The 19054-nt window shown below is 49.2% G+C and overlaps 1 protein-coding gene across 1 annotated transcript; it reads right to left on the bottom strand.

The window, feature by feature from the left end:
* Nucleotides 1-403: 403 nt before the first annotated feature.
* LOC108582664 lies at nucleotides 404-4827 on the bottom strand. Its single transcript, XM_031657038.1, has 3 exons — nucleotides 4597-4827; nucleotides 2941-3165; nucleotides 404-941 (listed from the first exon to the last, which is right to left on the bottom strand). Exons 1-3 carry the CDS (start codon nucleotides 4660-4662, stop codon nucleotides 747-749), a joined length of 486 nt encoding a protein of 161 aa, XP_031512898.1. The 5' UTR covers nucleotides 4663-4827; the 3' UTR covers nucleotides 404-746.
* Nucleotides 4828-19054: the final 14227 nt, after the last annotated feature.

Raw genomic sequence — 19054 nt, 5'->3', positions numbered from 1 at the left:
TCGCATGTTTATTGCATACCTATTCTAAATGGACAGTAACGTGGACGAGAAAAGCACATTGTATGCAGGGTATTAGTAAAGTCACGGGGTCTGCTCTGCAGAAGGTCACTGCCTAGTGGGCAAATACAGGTGCCATCTCTGCATTGCTTGATTTAATGTAAATTGTGTTCCCTGGAGTTGTGCAATGTGGTAACCCCAGATAGACTGATAAGGAAATATGAGGCAATTTGGCAAGTGTTGTAATGAAATCACACACAAAGTGCCATGGGAATGCAGAAGGCATGATTAATTCTACCAGGGAAGTGAATCCAGGAAAGCTACACAAAGGAGGTGACACCCGAGCAGGGCCTTGAAGGGTATGTAAAAAAAAAAAAAAAAACAAAGGGCAGAAGAGAATAATATGTATATTCACACCACAAACATTTATTGAGCAGTTCCAGGTTTCCAGGGATAGATGAGTAATTCACTGTTGATAGAGGAGACAGACAAATCACCAATAAATTGCCATAGCGTATAAGTGTAACCGTGAAAACGGACTTGCCAGGCAAAAGTGGTGATAGCTCCTTCTGGAATAAAGTGAGGCATCTGGGAAAGCTCCTGGAGAAGTGATATCTGAGATTTTAGGAACAGAAATAAATATTTTGCAGACTGATGATAAGGCAGTTGGGAGAAAGGGAAAAGCATTTTCACCAGAGGGAATGGCATGTGCAAAGTTTGTGACTCTTGAAAGATGATTCACTCTGTCTTCAGGTGCGCAAAGCAGAGCTGAAAGGCTTGAGTGGAAACTGTTGGCATGGTGGCAGCCAAGCAGGAGGTGGAACTGACAGGTGTTTGGGCAGGACCCACCAGGTTTCCAGATGAGTGGGGAAACGACATTGGTGTGCATCAGGATTTAGGAGGCTTAGCAACCTTCCCTTCAAAGCCAAGCCCCAGATTGAGAGCTGGAAGAGAAAAGTGTGAGCAGTAAATCACCAGCTCCTCCCGCTGTGCCCAGTACTACAGAGCTAGGAGTCTCCACCAGCTCTCCAGTCCCACCGCTGCGACCCTGGCTAATCCAGCCTCCTGGCCCATCTGACACACACTTCCACTTAACATTTTGTTAGTGACTCTATAAACGAGTTCTCCCTGACCTTCAATCCCTGGCTAATTGCTGGTTTCATGTACAAGACTAGCTTAATTTTACGTGATAATTACCTGAGAGTGGTAATACATATGGCATTGCATGTTCGAAATGTCAGGCCTGGAAATCTACCAAGTGGCCATAGTCAGGGGCAAAGGGAGGAGGCAGCCAGGGTCCACGAGGAGAGACAAAAAATGCGGACACCCAATACAGACAGAACTCCAGAGAAGCAGGGTCCTGGTCTACAGCAGGACTCAGAATCCTCGGCTGGCACAGTACACCCAGGGGCACAGACCAGAGGAGCGGCACGTGCTGCAGCCTCATGTGCACATGTGCCCATCTCTCGGAGAAACACCAGCCAGGTCAGGGGCATGGCTCATACACATTCTCAGTCATCCTTTCAACACGCGCTCACTGAGCCCCTACTATGTGCCAGGCAGCGTACAGGCGATTGCACTAGTTTCAAACTCCCACCCCACCCAGGGAAAGTCGAAAGATGTGGAGGGTATGTTTGAGTTGTTACAATTATTTGGGGGATGCTACAGGCACTGAATAAGCAAGGCCAGGAATGCTAAATGGCCCACACAGTCCCGTCCAATGAAGCATTGGCCTTCCTGTTGCTTGAGCCCAGGAGTTCAAGACCAGCCTGGGCAACATGGTGAGACTCCATTTCTACAAACAATAATAATAATAGTAAACCAATTAGCCAGGCATGGTGGTGTGCACCTGTAGTCCCAGCTACTCAGGAGGCTGAATCAGGAGGATCCCCTTGAGTTCAAGAGGTCAAGGCTGCAACGAGCTCTGTTCTTGCCACTGCACTCCAGCCTGGGCTACAGAGCGAGACCCTGTCTCAATTAAAAAAACAAAATGGCCTCCCCAAATACCTGTGGTGGCCCCACTGTGAAACGCTCTGTTGAAAACCATCACATCTAAGCCAGGACCCCAGCCCGGAAGAAACCAAGTGTGCTCTGCCCTATTGGAGATTACAACTGGGGAAGGAAGACAATGGCAAGGACTTGTGCTGCATGAGAGAGTAATGGAAGGGTACCCAGGAACATGTGACAGGTGAACTGACAGAGTCCAGAGTTCAGAAAAGACCTCCCTTTAAAAGTGCTGGCTGGGCACAGTGGCTCAAGCCTATAATCCCCATACTTTGGGAGGCCAAGGGGGGTGGATCACAAGGTCAGGGAATTTGAGACCAGCCTGCCCAACATGGCAAAACCCTGTATCTACTAAAAATACAAAAAATTAGCTGGGCATGGTGGTGGGAGCCTGTAATCCCAGCTACTCAGGAGGCTGAGGCAGGAGAATCACTCGAACCCGGGAGATGGAGGTTGCAGTGAGCCAAGACTTCACCACTGCACTCCAGCCTGGGTGACAAAAGAGAAACTCCATCTCAAAAAAAAAAAAAAGTGCCATTTCAGAACTAAGCTAGACACAAAAGGATTAACGTGGCAGAATTCCACTTCCATGAAGTACCAGAGGACTGAAATTCATGGAGAAAGAAGTAAAAAGGTGGTTGCCAGAAGCTGGGGGAGGAAAGATGGGGACTTATTGCTTAATGGGTACAGCGTTTCAATTTGGGATGATGAGAAAGCTCTGGAGATGGACATTGGTGATGGTTGCGTAACAATGTGAATGCACTTAACGCCACTGAACTGAACTCTTTAATATGGTGGAAAATGGTAAATTTTATGTTATGTGTATTCTACTACAATTTAAAAAAACAGTGTTTACAAATCTTAGTTGTGCGCCGCCGTCCCCTGTCAAAAAAGTGTCATTTCAGCTGCATTCTGAAGGAGGGGCAGGACACAACTCACCCATTCATTTGCTGCACGATAGTTGAACAGTACCTGTAAGGCACAGATTTGGAAGAATTTCTGTCTTCTGCATCTCAAGTTGGATAAATAAAGCAAGGTCTCTGCCTCATGGTGCTTCAGTCCAGCTAGCAAGAGAAGCACGTCTCTCTGGTACACAGAAGAATGAATCCAGAGTGGGGGCCAACACAATGCAGTAGAAACACACCGAGGAGAAAGGCAGTGCATCTGGAGGATGCAGGGAATGAAAGCTCTTTGGAGAAGTGGCCACGACATGATCTTGAGAGGTGGAGGCACTTGTATAGGCTGAGATGGGGGACAAGCCAGCCCAGAAACTGCCTCTTTCCTGGATGGCCCCTGTCCCCAAGGCCATTTGGGGCAAAGGAGCTATTTACTATAGGAAGTGAAGACCCATTTTTCTCCCAGCACCTTTGGTGCCTAGAACAGCACTTGGCAAGAAAATAAGTGAATATGAGATGGTATCTGTTTGTGTCTGCACCACATGTCGCACACCTGCAGAGGGACAGCTCAGGTTCATTTTTCCCTCATCACTCCAGGGGACAGGGCAAGGCAGGGAAGTTCTAGAGCCCTGTGGTGGTGGGGCAGGGGGGTATGGGCAAAGAAGGAGAAAGGGTGCTCCTGGTCTCCTGGGGGGACCCTTCTGTAGGAAGCCCATGTGCACACACGCTCAGAGGCACACAGGTCACAGGATCAGGCAAGAGGCACAGTCCCCAGATGAAGGCAAATTCTAAAAACCCCTTTAGCCTCCTCACCCATGGAACTGTGGACTCCTAAGCTGTGTTGGAGTACATTACTTGCTTAATGAGATTTCAATTAACAAAAACAAATTAAAATCACTTTGGTAATTAAGCTGCTGTGAACCTCGCCAGTAGCTCTCCCTCAGACCTCAGATTTCCGTGGGGGAGGAGCTGGGAACGGGGCTCCACTTGGACTCAGGCAGCAGTGCTGCTGGGACCTAGGCAGGGCGGGGAGTTCCCGCCTTGGGGCTTCCAACCCGGGAGCCACAGCTTCCTCAAGCCAGAGGTGGGTGGAAGGGAGGGTGCAGGACACAGCAGGCAGCACAGGCTCTAAACTTCCATTCACATCGAAGCCCTGACCCTTGGTGGCTGTGTGACCTAGGGCATGTTAATTAGTCTGTCTGAGCCTCAGTTTCCTTGTCTGCAAAATGGGGTAATACTAGTAACGTACATCAATGGGTTGTGGGAAGATTAAAGGAATGAATGCATGAAAGAATTTAGAAGAGGGCCTGTCCCACAGCGGGGGATCTTAACTCACTTTACCCTGTGTGGTGGTATGGGGGGACTTTTCCAGCCTTTATGATTTGCCTGGTCCTGAACCCCAAACCCTTCCAGGGAAGCCCTATTTCTCTGAGTTAGGTCAATGAAGATCTACCCATAGAGGTTCCCTTGGAGGTGAGGTTTCTGCAAGTTCTGTCCCACCCAGGCCCCCATCCCTTTTCATCAGCGCCAGCAGCTCAAATCTGGGAGCTATAACACTCAAGTCTCTTCAAGAACAAACACTCCTGTCTCTGGGTCACAAAATCACCCCCATTCTCCCACATGAGAGGCCGCGAGGGTTAAGTAGTGCTGATGTCACTGGCCCCATTCCACAGATGAGTAAAAGGACTTAATGACTTACCTGGTGGCTCAAAGACAGAAGCAGTGGCCCAGGGCTGGCTGGAATCCGAGGAGCCCACATTCTCATCCAGTGCTAACGGAACTGTAAACAAGTTCAGCCTTTCTGGAGGGTGCAATGCTAAGTGTATAATAAATTGAAATGATTAAGGTTTTAGATGATTTTTTTGTTCTTAAAAATTTGTAACATTTACACTTTTGAAGTTATTTATTTATTTTTATTTTATTTTATTTATTTATTTTTTGAGACGGAGCAATCTCGGCTCACTGCAAGCTCCATCTCCCGGGTTCATGCCATTCTCCTGCCTCAGCCTCCTGAGTAGCTGGGACTACAGGTGCCCACCACCGCGCCTGGCTAATTTTTTTGTATTTTTTAGTAGAGACGAGGTTTCACCCAGGTCTCAATCTCCTGACCTTGTGATCCACCCGCCTCGGCCTCCCAAAGTGCTGGGATTACAGGCATGAGCCACCATGCCCGGCCGCTTTTGAAGTTGTTAAAGCAAAAACTACATTAAGCCTTTGGGGATAGCTGTATGTGTGTGTGTGTGTGTGTGTGTGTGTGTGTGTGTATGCTTTACATATAACATGTTTTATTTATAGATATTTATATATATACAAACTCATACACACACACATCCCAAATGCCAAATGTCATTTTTCTTTGTGGTGGTAGAAATTACAGATGGTTTTTGTTTTATATGTTCATTCATTCATTCGTGCAACAAATATTTTTATTTTTATTTATTTTTAATTTTGTGAAGACATGGTCTCACTGTTGCCCAAGCTGGAGTGCAGTGACATGATCTCAGTTCACTGCAGCCTTGACCTCCCAGGCTCAAGTGATCCTCCCACCTCAGCCTCCCGAGTAGCTGGAACCACAAGTATGCACCACTGCACCCAGTTGATTTTTTTTTTTTTTTTTTCTTGAGACGGAGTCTCGCTCTGTCGCCCAGGCTGGAGTGCAGTGGCCGGATCTCAGCTCACTGCAAGCTCCGCCTCCCGGGTTTGCGCCATTCTCCTGCCTCAGCCTCCCGAGAAGCTGGGACTACAGGCGCCCGCCACCTCGCCCGGCTAGTTTTTTGTATTTTTTTTTAGTAGAGACGGGGTTTCACCACGTTAGCCAGGATGGTCTCGATCTCCTGACCTCGTGATCCGCCCGTCTCGGCCTCCCAAAGTGCTGGGATTACAGGCTTGAGCCACCGCGCCCGGCCTGATTTTTTATTTTTTATAGCGACAAGGTCTCTCTATGTCGTCCAGGCTGGTCTTGAGCTCCTGGACACAAGCAATCCTACCGCCTCGGCCTCCCAAAGTGCTCAGATTACAGGCATGAACCACTGCACCTAGCATATAAGTATTTTTAGTGTCTGTGAAATAGCACAATGAACAAGACAGACTTAAATCCTGTCTTCGGGAAACTCACAGCCTGTTGATGAAGATGGACATTGAACACAAAACAACAAGGTGAATGTTATAGAAGAGGAAGGGTGGGGCCTCAGAAGCCCATTACAGAAGGAAGCCATGGAGAGGGTGAGGTCTGCAATAAGCATTTATTTCTTTTGTAATTAGACTAAAATAAAACAATGTATACATTTTTTAAATGAATCCCAAGGGTCCCATAACCAGTTAGTAACAGAACTGAAAGTGGAAACTAAAAGCCTTCTGGCTCCCAGGCAAGTGATTTTTTTTTTTTTTTAACTGACACCCATACCCTGGGAAGTTTGAACAGCATCCTAGTCTTCAGTAAAAAATATCTCAAACTCTCAAAGGAGATGTCTGACGGAGGTGGTCCTATCATCTATGCACCTCATGTCAGATGGAGGAGATATATCCCCATTCATACATCCATGTCAGATGGAGGAGGTTTTGTGTACACACACACACACACACACACACACTCCTCTGACTCCTCCTGGCATGCCCTCCTTCATCTGTGTGGCCTTTCTGAGTGATGAGAGATGTCACTGGGATCCAGAAAGGGTCACTCCCGTTGGCCACACACATACACTCCATGCCAGATGGTACTGGGTCAATGGGCAGTGGGCATCTCACCACCCCTCATCTCTGGAGGAGGAGTCCCAAACATTCCTTGCTCTCAGTGGCCCCAGTCTCCCCACCGGCTGACCTCCAGTCCTGTTTCAACCCACCCTGGCCTTGTCTGCCATCTGGGGGCCAGGCAAAAGGGAGAACATCTCAGCACCCAGAACCTCCCACCATCTGCTCCTTCACACTCCCTGAGAAGTGCTAATCTCGCCAGGCTCTTCCCCGGCAGACCCCTTTGCCCTGGGGAAGGTGAGGGTGGTGCCATCCTCTAAGTGCCCAGCTTGGGTGAGGGCTGCTGGAGCCATGATGCCCTCCACTGGGAGATACCACCTGACTCCATGCGCTGTCCTCTCCTCCCCTCAGACTTCGTGTATCATATTTTGTGCTGACTTCAGACAATCAAGGGAGGAGGACGCAGAGTTGTACTTTCCAAGTAGCTGGCAACCCTTAATCAATGTTAATTGGCTCTAATTAGCATATGTTAATTAATGATATTTACCACAAATTAAAGGTATGAGTGCTCCCAGAGGGTTTCCTGTTCATCCAATTAGTGCCAATTAGTTGCAATTAACACGTGTAAATGAGATTCCATTGAACCCAAAACAAACAGCACAGAATCTCTCAGATTCCCCCTTGCACCTTTTCAATCAGCCAGTGGAGGAGGTGGAGTGTGGAAGGTGAGGGAGAGACAGGAGAGAGAGAGAGAGGCCCCCCCCAGGCTGATATCTTGCAGCAAACTGACCCTCACACCCACCCGGAATGAGAGCAGGCAGAGCCACACTGGGCAGAGCAAGCCCCTGAGCATGGTCTGCTGCCCCTGGCACTCCCTAGGGAGGGCTCCCTAAGGACGCTGGCCTTGAGATGCTCTTTAGAGCTGAGGGCCATCCCTTGGACATCTCTGAACCTGCCAGGGCTTAACCCAGTGCATGGCACATAGTGGGTGCTCAGTAAAAATAAAATTGTGGGCCAGGCACGTAGCTTATGCCTGTAATCTCAGCACTTTGGGAGGCCAAGGTGGGCGGATCACCTGAGGTCAAGAGTTCAAGACCAGCCTGGCCAACATTGTGAAATCCTGTCTCTACTATAAATACAAAAATTAGCCAGGCGTGGTGGTGCGTGCCTGTGATCCCAGCTACTCTGGGGGCTGAAGCAGGAGAATGGCTTGAACCTGGGAGGGGGAGGTTGCAGTGTGCCAAGATCATGCCACTGTACTCCAGCCTGGGCGATAGAGTGAGACTCTGTCTCAAAATAAATAAATAAATAAATAGGCTGAATTAAAAGTTGGTTTTCTTGCATCAAGGTCCAATATCTTTAAATATATAAAATCAAAATGTATAAAATAAATAAAATTATATAATATATATATATATAATATATAAAATATATAAAATTAAAGGCCGTAATTTTTTTTTTAGCATGCAATGTTCTCTTCTCCATAAGGTCTTCCCAAAGGGGCGTATCAAGGGGCAAAGTAGGATATGCCACTATGACGTAATTTTTTGGAGAGAAGTCTCTCTCTTGTCCCCCAGGTTTGAGTGCAATGGCTTGATCTTGGCTCACTGCGACCTCCGCCTCCCAGGTTCAAACGATTCTCCTGCCTCTGCCTCCCAAGTAGCTGGATTAAGGCGCCTGCCACCATGCCTGGCTAATTTTTGTATTTTTTAGTAGAGACAGGGTTTCACCATGTTGGCCAGGCTGGTCTCAAACTCCTGACCTCAGGTGATCTGGCTGTCTTGGCCTCCCAAAGTGCTGGGATTACAGGCGTGAGCCACCGCACCCAGCCTATGATGTAATTTTAATATAATCTATATATGTCCACAGAGATTTTACTTCACTGTTAATGTTATTTCTTTTTTACTCAATTACTCTCTGAGGCCCAAACCTCTGTCATGGCTAGAGAAACCGCTACCATGAACAGTCAACTGCTACCCGCAACCAGCCCAGCGGCTCACACATGTAATCCCAGTTCCGTGGCTCACACCCGTAATCCCAGCACTTTGGGAGGCCCATTCAGGAAAATCACTTGAAGCCAGGAGATCGAGACTAGCCTGGACAATGTAGCAAGACCCCATCTCTATCTTTAAAAAAAATGCCACCTCAAACTATCCACCACACAGAACCCTCTATAAAACCGTGATGTAAGATATAACTCCCAATAACTTTTTTATTCCTAGCTCACTTTTGCTACACCAAACTTTTCCATTAATGTTGATATTTATTATTTTATATTAGAGACGGAGTCTCTCTCTGTCATGCCCAGGCTGGAGTGCAGTGGCGTGATCTTGGCTCACTGCAACCTCCCCCTCCCAGGTTCAAGTGATTCTCCCGCCTCAGTCTCCCAAGTAACTGGGATTACAGGCGCCCGCCACCACGTCCGGCTTTTTGTATTTTTAATAGAGATGGGGTTTCACCATATTGGCCAGGCTGGTCTTGAACTCCCGACCTCAGGTGATCCGCCGGCCTCAGCCTCCCAAAGAGCTGGGATTACAAGTGTGAGCCACCGTGCCCAGCCAATATGTACTATTTTAAAATACTGACTGTTGACAGTGTCAGGTGCTGCTTCAGGGGCTGGGGATTCAGGAGGGAACAAATTGTCTATGAATCCCAGCCCTCGTGTAGCTCACATTCCACCGTGTACTATTACCTTCCAGCTTGGGATTCGGATGTATCTGGAGTCAGAGTGACTTGGGTTCGTATCCCAGTGCTTCCTCTCAGCAGCTGTAGGGTAGGGTTATTTAATCTGACGGGGCCTCAGTTTATTTATCTGTAACATGGGTATGCTGATACCTATCTCAGAGGAATATTATTGGGAGGATTAAGCTCCTTCCCTTGTCCCATTCCCTGGTGGGGCAGAGTTTGGAGTTAAGCCACAAGGAAGGTAGAAAAGAGGGAGGTAAAAGCCAGAAGCTCACTCTGGGCCCGCAAACGAATGTCTGATTAAGTCCTCCTCTCGATGTCTGGGTTGGCTATCCAGGCTGGCCACGACAGTCCCTCCTACCTGTGCGGCACTTCACAGTTTACAATGCTATTGCACGACTAGCCTCCCAGCAAATTCTCATCACCCACACACTAGGTTAGGAAAGTGGGTCAAGGAGGAAGCTGGTCTAGAAAGGGGGAGTGTTTCTACTATAAAAACACATGCACACATATGTTTATTGCAGCCCTGTTCACAAGAGCAAAGACCTGGAACCAACCCAAATGCCCATCGGTGATAGACTGGATAAAGAAAATAAAGAAAATGTGGCACATATACACCATGGAATACTACTACGCAGCCATAAAAAAAAAAAAAAAAAAAAAAGAGTTCATGTCGTTTGCAGGGACATGAATGAAGCTGGAAACCATCATTCTCAGCAAACTAACACAGGAACAGAAAACCAAACACCACATGTTCTCACTCATAAGTGGAAGTTGAACAATGGGAACAGAGGGACACAGGGAGGGGAACATCACACACCAGGGCCTGTCGGGGGCTAGGGAGCCAGGGGAAGGATGGCATTAGGAGAAATACCTAATGTAGATGACGGGTTGATGGGTGCAGCAAACTACCATGGCACATGTATAGCTATGTAACAAACCTGCACATTCTGCACATGTATCCCAGAACTTAAAGTACACTAAATAATAATAATAATAATAATAATAATGAGAAAAAAGAAAGCGGGAGTGCTCCCTGAATCATGCAGGGCTAAAGCCCAGACCTCTGGCTCCTCCCGGCATGCCCTCCTTCATCCATGTGGCCTTTCTGGGTGATGAGAGATGTCACTGGGATCCAGAAAGGGTCACTCCAACTGGCCAGAAGCAGGGATTGGCCCACTTATGCCAAGACTGAAGGTGGGTCTTTGCATATTGAGGCACCAGGGCCCCTTCAGCTGGAGCAAGATTGCCTCCAGGTCAGAGGCCACAGCACCCATAGCTCTTGTGTCCCCTCCTTTGCCATCTCAACACTGCTCCCACTCTGGGATGCTCACGCAGGGTGTTTGATCATTTCAGAGTGCCTCAGCATCCCCTTCCACAAAGCAAGGGGGTATGCTGAGATGGCCCTAAAACCCTTTCGACCTGATGTTCTAGGATTTTGGAGGTCCTCTGCAGAGCACTGGCCACACTTCTCCACTGATAGGCAACCATAGAAAGCCTTGGTTTTCCTCCTGCTTGGGGGCTCTGTCCCATCTGTGATGGCCTAACGGGTCCTGCTCACCCTCAGACCTTTCTCACTGATTCAGCGTCATCTTCCACCCCCACCCCAACCTTCCCTGGGATAATGATGAACCACCAGACACGGTCCCCAAGAGGCCCAGCCTCGGAAAAAGTTCTCCATCACACTGATCAGAGCAAAGTTGATTTGGAGGCTGGGGGAGGACGGGAGCCAATGGCGTTTAGTAAGAAGAGCTCAAGTGGGTTATCTTCAGGGAGGGGCATGTGACTGCAGAATGCATGTCTGTCCTGAGGACTCTTGGGGCTCGCTGTTTCTTCCCTACCACTGCACCCCACCCCAGGGCCAGCAGGGCATGTGGGAGGGAGTCTGGAAGCAAGTGAAAAGAGCGCTCTGCTGAGTGCTCTTCCTCCCAGCAAAAACAAAACTACCAGGGTTGGATGCCTCCCTGGGCCAGGCATAGTGCTAGGCCATTGACTTGCGTGATTTCCATTTAAAGGGGGGGGGGCATTTGCTCCATTTTTATCTCTAAGTGCTGTGGGCATCTTGGGCTGGGCCTGGTCAACTTTGGGAGTGATGATCAGCCAATTCTGGCCATGGAGCAGGAAGGTTGCAGCACATGGTGAGGAAAATGCTTCCCACTGTGTCCCACCAATCAGCACACACATGCACATGTGCACACACACACACACGCACACACACAGACACACTCATCCCTCTCCTCTCTCTTGGCCAGGTGGATGCTGGCTCCATCAGCTAGATCCAGGGAGAGGAGGCTACCACTAAGAAGGCCACAGGTAAAAAGCTAAAGGAATCAGAGATATGGGTGGGGCAAATTCTCAGCTTTCAATGACAAGAACATTGCCTCCAAACCAGCAATTCTGGGTGCCCATGAAACTCGAGGACGGAGAAAAGGGACGCTGGCGAAGTGTCTGCTTTTTATCCCACTAATGCCTCTTGAGAAGTGATATCTCTCTAAAGCCAAAGTTCCTGAGATGAGGTTTAACATGGCCACTTTGGAAGGAAGAAAAAAAAAAAACCCTCGGCTCCAGGAATGTAACAACAGAAAATAATTAAGGTCTAATAAGGTCAGTGTTCCACCTTAACACCTTTTCAGTTCCAGTTAAAACCTCTACTAATTTGCCAAGAAAAACCAGCCTCACTTGAGTCTTATTATTTGAATCACGTCCTGTCTCTTAATTTAAACGAGACTCACATAAGGATTTTTTTTTTATTTTAAATTACAATGCCGACTTTCTTCCAGTTGATTACGGTATATGACTCTCTGTTGGAAGGCCATTATTTTTTGCTATGATTTACAAAGCATTTAAAGCGAAATCAATGTAATAAATATCGAAGTATTGTAATAGATAATTCCATATATTTAACTGGAGACACAGCACAGCCCCGGCTCAGGCAGTCAGGAGATGAGCAGGGTGAAGACGGAGTTGGGGAGACACCTGGTATCCACTCTTTCCTTTTCTCCTCTTTTCTTTTCTCTGTATTCATTTAGCCAGGATTCACCCAGCCCTCCCTAAGATTCTGCACACTGGACTTGGGACTGTGGGGAGTCATGGATGCTCAAGATGCATCCTCCAGGGGCCATGGACTGTTTGAAGAAATTCCTCTGCAACAACCGGCTCATGAATATTGGAGGCCACCGTGGGCAGGAGGCCACACTAGCACCCTCTAAGGAGCTGTGATGAGAGAAGATTTCTCATCACAGTGGAGGAGTGATCTGGGTGGGGGGCAGGTCAGGAAAGGCTTTTGCTAGCATCTCCGCCTTTCTTCTCTCTGCTCCTCCCCTCCCTTGTTAACTTCTCCTTTCCCTCCTCTTCCCCTCCTCTGCCTTCCTCTCATTCCTGTGTCTTCCCTCCCTGGACTGAGCTGGCTCTAGGCCTCTGGTGGCAACCGGCACACACTGGCCTCTGACTGGACAAGCTCAGCTCAGGAAGATCAGCCAGTATTTGCAGCTGTGAAAGCCACTGAGGCGAAGTGTGAAGGTGGATAGGGTGCCCAGCCTCATCTGCCCTCTCAAGTGCGTGACCTTGTGTTCACCCCCAGTGACAGAGCCCACAGCAGTGTTTGCAGGGCCGGTCACTTTGAGCCTGCCTGCCCCGGGGTGGGGAGCAAATTTGAAGCTGCCCTCCTTCCTGTGCACCGCCATCTCAAAAAGGACCCAAAAGCAGGTTCCTTTCCAGCTAGCTCCTGACCTGCCACCCATGAGGAGCACCCCCAGCCCTGCCACTTCTTCCTGGCCTCAGGGCCATTGTGTGTGGGCCACACATCTGCTCCCAGGTGGGCTCTGCTCCCAGGTTCCTGGCTGGAATCACAAACTCGTGCCCACCAGTGAGGGGGCCACACATGGGCCACCAGCCTATGGGTGGGTCCAGATAACACAACTCCACGGCAGGTCATGTGCTCTGTCTGCAGAGCTATTCGAGTGCCGTGGAGATCTTAATAAGGGCTTTGTGGACACAGTGCTGCAGCTTGTGATGGGGCATGGATAGCACACTTTTAGCAGATCCTAGAGAAGGAAGATGTATGGTCCCTTGCCGTACCACCCCAAGCCTGAACCCAAGCCCCAAGTCCCTCGGTCTGAACAGATTTCACCATAAATCCCAGGAGGGGACGCGCAGAGGGAAAGGGAGCAGAGAAAAGAGATTTACAGCAAACTTGCTTCCTGACACCTCTTTGGCCCATCCCATAAAATAACAATATCACCAGATAAATCATATAGAGTCTCAGGGGACCTTCCCCTTGTCTTTGTGGGGTCTTTCAGGGGAAATGAGGGGACATGGTCAGGTCCACCCAGCTGCGTTCTCCCTGGCAATATCAGTTCCAGCTGCCATGAGGACATCTCAGATTTAATCCCTGGGCTATGTATGTGGTGGTGGGGTAGGAATGAGGTAGGGAAGAAGAGTGTTGCCTATGGACACCCAAGAGACAGCATGGCATAAGAGATTCAGCATGAACTTTGAGCAAATCCCAGCTCAAATTCCTAGCTGTGTGACCTCAGACAAGTTACTTAACCTCTCTGGGCCTTGATTTATTTCTCTGTAAATGCAGGGCATGGAATATCTACATGACAGGATACGTGTGAGGAGTTATTGAGAATAATGTATGCCAAAGCTGGCGTATCGTAGGTACTTAAAATATGGGAACTATCGTAGCCACAAATGTTTTCTCTCATCTAGGATAAAAAATGCTGTGGCTGTGTTCCCAGCAGAAGGAATCGAATGCCGAGCCCTCTGCAGAGACACCACACTCCCTTGTCTTCTCTGGCTATTGTCTCAGCCTTGGTCTTCGAGCTTAGAAAGGCAGAGCTCACAATTAACTCACAATGTCACTGTAAGCAAGTTTCTTCCCCTCGCCAGGCCTGTTTCACATCTATAAAATGAGGAGGTGGAAAGTACTTGGTCTTTAAGGCCCAGTCCATTGTAAGATAAAATCTCAAATCAGGAGAAATTTCTAACCGTAACCAAAGAGATCAGGCAGGACCCAGACGCTGCAGGCAGTGAGGCCAGCTGAGACTGGCATGGTTAACGCAGCCTGGGGCATACGCTGTTGCCATCCTAGGAAGGGACTGTAGGGCTCCATTCAGCCGGTCCCACAACTCTGACCACTCCAAGTGAGAGATTCCTCTGCCTGCAGCCTGCGTGGCTGTGGACACGGTCTGTGGCATTGCACTGAGGGACATTCGTTCAGAGGGAGGACTGTGTTTCCAGAGCTGGGAGCTGGGTGGGTGAGGCTCCATCCAGGCTCATGCATCGTACCTGGGGCAACCTCGTACTTCCCTTCCCGCCTGTGCGGTCTCCTCCTCCCACCAGTCCTTCCCAACCCTGTTTTTCCCCTCCCTTCAGCATCTTCAGCTATTAAGGATGATGGCTTTGGGCTTGGGCTCCAGCCTTCCAGTCTCTGCCCTCTCTCTCTCTCTCTTCGTCCTTCCTTCTTTCCTTTCTCCTCCTGCTTTTCCTTCTTCTCCTTGTACTTCATTTCCTCCTCTCTTTCCTTCCTTCTCCGGTTCCTCCCTTTTCCTCCTTCACTGTTTGATTTTTGGTCTCTCTGATTTTTTCTTCCTCTTCTCCATTCTTCATTTATTTCTTTTCATCCTCCTCCCGGTCCTTCTTTCTGCTTTGTCACCTCCTTTCGTTTTCTTCTCCCTCTGACCAACTCAGGGGAACCGAGGTGGGCCTATCTGGAGGGAGTGAGTGAGTGTGTTGGGGAGTGAGGGTGGAGGGCTGGAGCGGGTCAGTGATCTGGCCTGAGCCTCTCTAGTATCGCTCCAGCCTCAGCGGCGGGAGGATCAGGAGTTCACCCGCAGGGCAGCTGTCAGCGGCTCAGTGGATGGATGAGTGAAAGTGTAGGGGGTGGGGAGGTGAAGTTGCTGGGGAGGGGGGCCCTCTTTAAATAAAAATGAAAGGAGCTTGGTAGATGAAGTGACAGAGACTGTTTCATAATAAGTCCCGCCCAAGGCACCTCTGCCAGGGGACCCAGCCCTCCTGTCCACCTCCCTCCAATCCTGTGCCCTGTCTCCATCCCCAAAGTTTCTTTCAGCACAGAGCCTGTTTGTTTCTCTGATCGTTTGGGCAGGCCAGAGAGCAGGCAATCCCCCACACTCAACTCCCGAGAAGGCCCCCCGCTCCCCGCAGCCTTCCCCATCTCCCACTGTGGGGTGGCTGGGATTGGAACCCTGGGCAACCTGCTCACAGAGTGATGTCTGGGCAGATTAGCACCCCAAAGCTGGCAGGCCTATTAGGAGGCCTTTGTGGGGGAGGGGGCCGGGGGAGGCAAAAGGGATTTTCCATTCTCTGAGCAACTGGATTACACAGTCAGGGGATCAGGGAAGAACTGCTACTTAAGCTGCCTCTGCCCTGGCTCTCCGCCTCTCACGGGCTCAGCAGGGATCTTACCAAGCCCTGCCTTGCCTGCTTTTGAAGAATCTTTATGTAACTTGAGTCAGGTTTAGGGGCAAAATCAAGTCTCATCTCCTTCTGCCCAGCCCTGAGCTATTACACCAAACAAGAGCTCAAGAGGGCTCCGCTCCGCCAAACCTCACCTTCCACAGAGCCGCCAGGTCTGGAGGTGGATCTGGCAGGCGTGACTCAGAATGGTGAAGTGACTTGCTCTGAGTCACACTGCGAGTGAAAGACAACTAGGATAGCTACCTGACTGTGGACTGGATTTATGGGAGCATGTTCTCGGCAGAGCGAGGGACTTCCAGGGACTGGAAGGGGCCAAAGACTCTGCTGTTCCCCCTACAAGAAGGAAGCTTGCAGGTTGGGCACGGTGGCTCACGCCTGTAATCCCAGCACTTTGAGAGTCTATGGCAGGAGGATCGATTGAGCTCGGGAGTTCAGCACCAGCCTGGGTAACATAGGGAGACATCTCTATAAAAAAAATTTAAAAATTAGCCAGGTGTGGTGGCATGTGCCTGTGGTCCCAGCTACTTGGGAGGCTGAGGTGGGAAGATAGGTTGGGCCCATGAGTTGGAGCCTTGATAATGCCACTACAGTCTAGCCTGGGTGACAGAGCAAGACTCTGTCTCAAAAATAAAATAAAATAAAATAAAAAATAAAAAAAATCAGGAGGTTTGTTCCTGAATTTTTTGTCAGCCCAACATACGCTTTAGAGGGAGGGGAACCTTACTCCCATTTGTTCTCTCAGGCTGCAGAAGACCAGACCACAGTGGATGGTGAAGAAGAGGAGAGATGTGGAGAAGATTAGGTTGAAAGAGTCCCAAGTCTTAAAGCCTACTCCCAGCCTTATCACTAACTTGCTGTGTGACCTTGGACAAACCACCTCTTCTCTCTGAGCTTCAGTTTTCTTATCTGCAAAATGGAGATGGAAACATCTCTTTCAAGCATTGTCTCAAAGGGTGAATAAGACAAGGTACTAGAAGAGCATTAGGCACAGGCCCTGGCACACACAGCTGCTCCATCAATTATAGTAGAGCAAAGTCTTTCCCCAGGAGCTGCTGGAAGCAGAATCTTCCACCCGGGAGCTGTGCCCACTCCCTAGGATAGGAGGCTCTGCTACACAGCCAAGCAACTGGTTCTTCCCACCAGGAGGGCAAATCCATCAGATTCAGCAAGATTGGCCTCCCCGACCTGGCATAAGGTTACTGGGGGGTCATGACCCCATACCTTGGGTCCACTTTCTAGAAACAGTCCACACACACAAGAGGCCTAAAGACCCCCACCCTAGCCCTGTGTGGCCCCTGAAGGCCTTTTGCTGACAAAGTGGTCATCTCTGACCTTCCTGATGGCCTATGCTCCTTCCAGTCAGAAAATGTCTGTGATCCTGTGACCTCTAGAAGCCCTGCCTTGCTAATGGTTTTATGATCTTCCCTACAGAATTCTCTCTTTGCCCTCTATACCCCCCAGTCCCTTTCAGTAGGTCCTAGTCAAAATAAACAACATTTATGACCAGAGCAAGATTCAAGGTCTGCATTGCAAACAAATGCAGAGCTCTTTGAAGGTGCCTGGGGAATCCATCACTTCCTGGGGTGTGACGTTCCCCAGGCCCAAGGGGAGGTGGGCCCTGGGAAGGGACTCAAGCCTGGGAAGCTGGGCCCTGGATCAGAGTTTAGAATCTGAGGATCCCCTGCTGCCTCTCCCTCCTCAGCACCAAACTCATCCTCTGTGCAAGAGGAAAGGGGAGGGGAGAAGAGGGACTGGGCATGGCATGAGAGGTCCGCTGTGCCCAGCAACCACTCCTATGCTATGTTCAAGGCCACCTTGGTGGCCAGGACTTGACTCTGTATGTCATCAGGGGAGAAGACAAAATGAAAGGGATGGGGGGAAAATAAAGAGATAAACAAAGAAACAGGCAGCAAACAGGAGTGAATGACAGGGTTAGAGATCAAACCCACGGGTCTCAGCCTTGATCCCTACTCTGGCTCTAGCCTGGACAGAAGAGCTGCCACCATGGCCATGTTGGGACAACTTTCCTAAAGAGAAACCTCATCCCAAATTCTGCAGGCCAGTGTAGCTAAAGGGAGAGAGGGAAAGAGAGAACCAGCCTCCCGTCTGAGTTTCTCTCGGAGGCCTGAGTGGGTTAGTACACAGAGGGAAAAGTGGAGGCCCTTCATGCAGAATGAAACCCCTCTCCTCCACCCCACCGCAGATGAGAGGCAGGAGCCCTCCCCCATACTCTCCTAAACATCCTCCAACACGGAAGGGGCCCACAGGCGGCAGCTCAGGCTGTCTTGTCTCAGCTTTGCCTTCTGCACGCTACTGTGGATGAGAGGCAGCCTTCTCCAGCAGGTGTGGTCACGGAGCAGGTTTGTTTTCAAGGGGGACTGGCCCTGCCTGGGGAACTGTTAGTGGAGAATATTAATGTGGGATTCCCAAAGGCCCAGGTCTGAGAGCAGCTTTCTAGGACACGCAGCTCAATGCGTTCCTCAGCACCATGCCAGCCTCCAGAACTGGGGCACGGGCCTGGGGGCTGCTGTTCTCTGACTCACAGCTGGGCTTGGGGGGCGGGGGGAGAAAACTTTCCTCCCGGAGCCTGTGCCTTATCATTTACCCTGCTAAAAATATTATGCCATCCAACAGGTTGGGTGAGGAGCTAGCCGGGAAATATGTGTGGGTAGCAAAGGTATCTATCACATTTACCAGATCCCCATGTATAGTATTTGTATATGTGGCATATAATTAATGTTTGATGAGTGAGTCAGAGAGAGATAAATTGGAAAGGAAACAAAGACACAAAAAGAGAGCTGGAAATGCAAGTATGAGTATTTCCATTATAAATATACTTTGTTCGAAATTATTCTTTGCCTAAACTGAAAGAAGAATAATTTTTAATAACTTTTTGACCTTATACAAGTAAATGTAGATGTTTCAGCAGGGTGCCCGGGTACCCAGCACAGTGCTTTTTGTATGGAAAGTCCTCCATGGCATAGAGCTTTTGGTCTAGAAGAGCCTTGGAGACCATCTCAGCCACTGGGTTTCAACCTTGGTTGAACATAGAATCACCTGGGGAGCTTTGAAAAAAAAAAAAAAAGATGCAAGGGACTCACCTCCCAGAGATGCTGATCTAACTGGTCTGGGGTGGAGCCCAGACATCTGTATTTTTTGAAAGCTCCCCAGATGATTCCTCTGTGCATCCAAGGTTGAGAACTGCCCATCCAGGCCCATTCTTTTTTTTTTTTTTTTTTTTTTTTTTTGAGACAGAGTGAAGTGGTGCGATCTTGGCTCACTGCAACCTCCACCCTCCGAGTTCAAGTGATTCTCCTGCCTCAGCCTCCCAAGTAGCTGGGATT

This window comes from Papio anubis, chromosome 17 (assembly GCF_008728515.1).
Source record: "Papio anubis isolate 15944 chromosome 17, Panubis1.0, whole genome shotgun sequence".
Classification (NCBI taxonomy): domain Eukaryota; kingdom Metazoa; phylum Chordata; class Mammalia; order Primates; family Cercopithecidae; genus Papio; species Papio anubis.
Note: the sequence above shows the minus strand (reverse complement) of the source record. Positions and strands in the feature narration are given on the sequence as shown.

Excerpts from the sequence above, each read along its gene's own strand:
- LOC108582664 (XM_031657038.1), bottom strand. The coding sequence starts at position 4,662 with ATGAGAATGTGGGCTCCTCGGATTCCAGCCAGCCCTGGGCCACTGCTT. Across the intron at positions 3,166-4,596 it reads TTCTGTCTTTGAGCCACCAG|ATGCACTGCCTTTCTCCTCG; the intron begins GTAAGTCATTAA and ends TGCATCCTCCAG. Across the intron at positions 942-2,940 it reads ATCGTGCAGCAAATGAATGG|CTCTCAATCTGGGGCTTGGC; the intron begins GTGAGTTGTGTC and ends TTTCTCTTCCAG.